This window comes from Stegastes partitus, unplaced genomic scaffold (genome assembly GCF_000690725.1).
Source record: "Stegastes partitus isolate 25-593 unplaced genomic scaffold, Stegastes_partitus-1.0.2 Scaffold964, whole genome shotgun sequence".
NCBI classification, from domain to species: Eukaryota; Metazoa; Chordata; class Actinopteri; family Pomacentridae; genus Stegastes; species Stegastes partitus.
The window spans coordinates 229,256-235,458 of NW_007578695.1; the positions used below are offsets into that span (position 1 = coordinate 229,256).

General features: G+C 43.3%; 1 protein-coding gene across 1 annotated transcript; it reads right to left on the reverse strand.

Annotated features, from left to right (window-relative positions):
• Positions 1-3,022: 3,022 nt before the first annotated feature.
• cox8b (cytochrome c oxidase subunit 8B) lies at positions 3,023-5,941 on the reverse strand. Its single transcript, XM_008294455.1, has 2 exons — positions 5,672-5,941; positions 3,023-3,333 (listed from the first exon to the last, which is right to left on the reverse strand). Exons 1-2 carry the CDS (start codon positions 5,777-5,779, stop codon positions 3,238-3,240), a joined length of 204 nt encoding a protein of 67 aa, XP_008292677.1. The 5' UTR covers positions 5,780-5,941; the 3' UTR covers positions 3,023-3,237.
• Positions 5,942-6,203: the final 262 nt, after the last annotated feature.

Consider the following 6,203-nt stretch of genomic DNA (forward strand, 5'->3'; position numbering starts at 1 on the left):
GAGGTGATGTGTGGACTCGAACAAGCCATCTGATGTCACTGTAGAAATGCCAGATGTTATAAAATCATTTATTTCACATGTATTTGTCAACATTCCTGGGCTGAATGTGTTCCATGGAGTTCCACAGACTGAATGAAGTGCCAGTGGTTGACATTTTCATTTAAAAAAAATGTTCCAGCTATAATGGTACGGTGAATCTTTAGGTTTTTCTTCCTTCTAGTGGTGACTACTGGAAACTGCAGACACACTAACCATTTGTTCAGAATGACAACAGCACAATTTTAATCAAGAAACAAATACAATGTGAACATACAAATTCAATCTAGTTACTACATAACTAACTTGTGGTTAAGGAATTCATTACATTGTTATTTTTTGTTAACTGTTTTAAAATGGTAATACAGTGGAGGCTTTCTACTACTTTATATCATTACTCTGACATGTGTTTGGAGGTGGCAAATGTTTATGGTGTAATGACTGAAATGTCTCCTATTGTCTGTAGGAAGCCGCTACGAATGACTAGTTGTTAAATGTTTGAATTTTTGGATAAGCTATCAAGTCATGTTTCACAATATTTGTGCTGCAAACAGTAAAAAAGCAAAAGAGTCAACCTCTGGATTCACCTGCCAACAAGAGGAGTCACGCAGCTCTGCTGATGAGCTGACAGACTTGGTGTGTCCAGGTGCAGCAGATTGAGTCCGTTGGTGTTCCTCGGTGGTCAGACAGAGCTGCTGGAAGGCAGGAAGGTCCCATACAATCAGGGCCACAACTGAGGGCACTGCATCAGATGTGGGTACTCTTTCATGAGTGATCACTTCTGGCTTTGGCAGATCTGTTTTTCATTGTGGTTTGAGCATGACATGTTTTGTTTAAGTCTGAAAGGTTTTATAGCCTAAAATTCAAGTTCAGAAAAACTTAAATCTTGCAACTGGGAAATTTAAGGGACCTAAATAGAATGACAAATTCGCTGCTGAATGATAGAGATGAAGTTGTACAGTGTAAAGGGTAAATGTCACTGCATACGTACAGTGTAAAACAGAACAACGTTCCATTTGCTAGTGCTACTATCAGCAGCTGCTGGTTAATCAGTACATAAGGTCGTGTGTGTGTGTGTGTGTTGTGTGTACGTACTTGTACAGCTACCTTTATCAAGACCAGGTTAAATTTCAAACAGACAGAACACAGACCACTTGGCAGATCCTCACTTTGTCACACCTCTTCAGTAGGTGGTGTACTGTTTGAAAGTTCACACTTGGATTTAAGCCAATGTTCAAAATTAGGTTGAGGTTAAGGTACAATTGTCCTCTGAAGTGGTGGAAACTTGTGTGTATGTGTGTGTGTGTGTGTGCGTGTGTGTGTGCACATGCGTGTGTGTAAGACACACAGGCCATAACAAATGTAATACTAAATATAATGATTTCCCTTTCAAACATAAAGATCTGAGGTTGCATTTCTAATCTTACATTTGTGCCTTGACAAAAAAGTTGCAGCTTTGTGTCTTTTTAGATCCATCCTCCTTGTGTGATATGTGTGAGAAATGTAAATACAGTTTCTCTGAAATGATATCAGACTCAGAGTTTAATGTTTATTTGCACAATCCTAAGTGCTTTGGTACGACCCTGGACCTCTCATATTGTTTTTTGAAGACATTTATTCTCCCATCAAAGAGGCCTCCCCAGTGTTAACAGAATGGTGGGGAGACACATTGTCTGGTCCCACTTTCTCCTCTGTGATGATTTGCTTTTCTGCTAACTTTTTCAGCGTTTCTTTTTTATAATTGTTAAAAGAATATATAGATTTTTTAAAAAGCAAAAAAAAAATCATGAAATGCTTTAAAAGCCAGTCTCCCACCCACCTTCAATCCACACCAGTTTGCCTACAGAGCCAACAGTTCAACAGAGGTTACCATCACCTCTGGTCTTCACAGTGCTCTGACCCACCTTGGACACCAGGGGAACAATGTGAGGATGCTTTTCATGGACTTTAGCTCTGCCTGTACCACTACCATCCCCAAGTCTCTAAACTGAGTGACTGAGGACTTTCACACCCCACCTGCCACTGTAACAAGAACTTTCTAACCAACTGCCTCAAGACTGTCAGAATAGATAAATACCTCTCCTCCACATCACCTCAGCACTGGCTCCCCACAGGGCTGTGTGCTGAGACCCATCATCTACTCACTGTACATATATGACTGTGCCCCCATCCATAACTCCAACACCATCATTAAGTTCATTGACAACAAGACTATGGTTGGACTTATCTCAGGACGAGACACGTCCACCTACAGAGATGAATTCTAAAAACAGCTGGTGTGGTGTTCAGGGAATACTGGTGCTGAACTCCATAAAAACAAAATAACTTTCAGACTTTCTTAGAGACCGGGCAGTCCCTGATTCACTAATTATCAACAGGGAATGTGTGGAAACAGTCCCTGTCTTCAGGTTCCTGGACACGTATATTGATGAAGATCTCTCCTGGACTATCAACACCAAAGCAGCAGTAAAAAAGGAACAGCAGTGACTCCACTTCCTGCAGATCCTCAGAAAAAACAGCCTGCAGGAAAAGCTGATAGCATCTTTTTGCTGCTGCTCTGTCGAGAATGTGCTGGTATACTGTATGACTGTGCTTTTTGCCAGCTGCTCAGCAGCAGACAGGAGAGCCCTCCAGAGGATCAGCAACACCACCCAGTGGATCACCGGCTGCCTCTTTATTTAGCTCTCGCTGCCTCAGTCGAGCAACAAACATTCTTAAGGACCAATCCCATCGTCATCCTGGACACCATCTGTCTGACCCACTACCCTTAGGTACACCTCAGGTCCATCAAATCACAGACAAACAAACTGAAAAACAGCTTCTACCCCAGAGCCATAAGAAAACTGAATTGAACTGAACTATTCTATTATGAGCTAATGATTGATTGATCCTTTCGTTTAAAAAACCCAAATGAAAGATTGATCATGACCACCATCTTGAGGGTCATTTCAGTCATGAGCTAAAACATCATGTACACCGAGCCTCATTTTCTTTACACTGAACATGTATTTATTTTAAGAGGTTAATAAGAGCCCAGTGGGCATGAACACTGGTCAGTGGAACACAAACAACTTAGAAAGAAAAAACTGCCATCTTGTCTCATCAGTTGCCAAAACAAAGGAAAGTGAGCGGGTTGGCTGGCCCTGTGGTTTAATCATCTGGGCTGCATTGATACTCTGAGCTTCCTATCGTCTTCTTCTTTTACTGCTTCTTCTTGTAGTCCTCCAGGTGAGCCAGTACCCAGCCAGAGGGACCCAGGATGGTCACAAACAGGACTGTCATAGCTATCGCCTGCTCCTGTTAGACAAACACACACAAGCAGATGGTTCATGTTATTGTACTTGGCTGCAAAACCAAAAAGTTTTACTTGTATAAAGCCCTTAAATGATACATTGAATAGAGAACCTGGTAACAAGGCTACCGTGTACAGCTAAGGTGAGTGCACCCCTGTGCAATATTACTTAAATGCCAAATGACTCTGAATTGTATCACCTCCCAATAATTGCATTATTTCTAAGCTAAACAGTAGACTATTTCCTCTTAACAATGAAGAACAGATACTTTAGAAAAACTAGATTTGAAATATCTAAAATACAGGCCCCAAAGTTAGTGCAAGAAATGTGAATATACATGTGATTACTGTCATAGAAGTTAGAAAATCTGTGACCAATGAAGCCAAAATAACAAACAACAGGGTAGCTGTATCAAAACTAAAGATTTTTCTAAAATAATGGCATTTCCAGAGACAAACACAAGGTACTTGTGCTTTGATAAGAACATGCCCACTCAGTGAAGAAACCCAGCCAACTACGCCATCTACTGACAAGTTTAATAGCCTGACATGTTGCTCCTGGTGTCCCCACCTCCTGAGATACTAAAGTCAGGGGGGTAATCAGAGCCAGTGTATCAGTGTGGTTATCAAGTGGGCACCTCCCTTCACTGTGTCTTTAAGTTCGACCCACAACACCTCAGAGAGGCTCAGCAGTTCGCTCTGGCATCCTACTGGCACTTGTTTTACTGTGCTTGGGATGACCAGACACCTGCCACTCATAACAATCATTTCTTTCTCTGTCTTTTGGTACAGATGTTGTTGACTGTTTAGAAAACTATTTTGAAATGTGTCATTTGTTGTCAAAAACTGCTGTTAATTATTGTTTAGTTTACCATGAATATGGTTATAAAATGAGCCTTAGACACCAGAACTTTGGACCTATGGGCTGTGTCTGTTTGCATTTCAGTGTCATGGCTCCACACAGTAAAGAAATGCCAGAGAAAATGTTCCGATTGTGAGAGTTGACAAAGATGGAAAAGGATACACAAAGATCGGTGGCCAGCTAAGAAATCAGTAAGACAGCAGTGATCAGGAGGTACAGACAGAGCCACAGTGGTCGACCTACTAAAATGACACCATGGACGGTGTACTGTTTGCACAATCTAGCTCCGAAAAACAGATTCAGAAAGTGCTTCAGACTTGACATTGAGGTTATCAACGGAAATCTGAGTTTCTGTTTCAGACAGCATGAAGAACATAGCATGGAATGGTTAGTGTCTAGGAAAAGCTTTGTTAATATTATACAGTGGTACAGTTTTCAGCTATATGACATGTAAGTTATATTGTACAGGGGTTCTCACTTCTGTGGTATAAATAGTGCACACACATTAGTCTGATTGCAACACAGACAAACATGCAATACACCTAAAATAGATAGATAGATAGATAGATAGATAGATAGATAGATAGATAGATAGATAGATAGATAGATAGACAGACAGATAGAGCTTCTTTAAAATAAGAAATTTTGCAACTGGGCCTAAGCTGCCCCAGTTTTCATACTTCAGCCTGGTTAAAATGAGTCTGCAGATTTAATCAAGACACAAATTATCTCACTTAATTACTAAGCCACTGGAAGGAAATGGATGGAACCGAAAATATAATGGAACGAAGTAAGTAAAATTAGTGTGAGTGAGTCCTACCAGAGTGACGGATTATGTGTCAAGGTGAGCACAAACACATGTACAATGTTTGTTGCAACGTTTCTTCTGTGCCACCCTGACCTGTCCTACATCAAGGTCGTTCACTTGGAACCTGTTCAGATCTGAGCGCATGTTCAACTTTACCTTCTTCACTACATTAGACTTTAGCAAACCTTCAACCTGCTGGAAAACACTCATAAAAAAAACACACGTTGAGCTGCAGCTCCTGTGGTCGCGGCTGCAGTGTGATATTGTGCGCGCTGGCTGAGATGTGTACGTGTTGGAATTAAACGGAATCATGGCGAGATACTGACGCACTTATCGAAAGTGTTAAAATAAAGTCGGTCTTGAAGTCGTGGTCGAATCAGTGTGCACGTCAAACAGCAGATTTAACTCTTATAATACACATCCTTCATAAATCTTTTAGCAGTACAAAAGCAACAACATATAAAGTTTGACGCAGATAAAGGGAAAGTCCGCCCTGTGCGCGGGACTGGGTGTCATATCAGGCCAAGATGCGCGGCGACGCGGAAAACTCAGCATAAACAACAATGAAAGCGAGCTAACGGCCACTACCGTGTGTCAGCCAGCCGGGGGCCGGGGGCCGGGGCCCGGGCTGCCGGAGCCCTGCAGGCTGCTGGACCGACCAGAAGAAACTCACCCCTGCACTGATGCTGTGTTTGGCAGGCTTGGACGTCAAATTAGCCACCGGGAGCACCTGAGTCCTCAGGGCGCCCCTCAGTAGCCGGGACACAGTGGGCAGAGTCATAGCGACGATTCGGTGCTGGTGGTCCACAGGAGCGGAGGACGGACGGGTCTGCTCGGGTTTGTTCGGCTCTACAGGTCTGCAGCACAGGTGCTGGTAGTGACGCGAGCTGTCAGGCTGCTGCCACTACTACTACGTGCCCGCGCATACGTATCTGCGAAAGTGTTAAAAGCGTGCGCGCGCGCGTGTCAGACACAGACGGGCGGAGGGAGGGAGGGGGGAGTTATTGGCCGTTCCCCCTCCCGATACCAGACACCGAGGAGCGCAGGACGCGTCCTCACTTCACCCCGGTCTGCTGGAGGTGTTGGGGACTCCAGCAGGCCGTCTCAGCTCGGATATTTACTGGAGCGGCTTTCAAGACACTCTGGGAGGCGAACAGGCTGCAGCTCAGCGCAGGAGTCCTCCAATAAACCACACATTTTTAAAT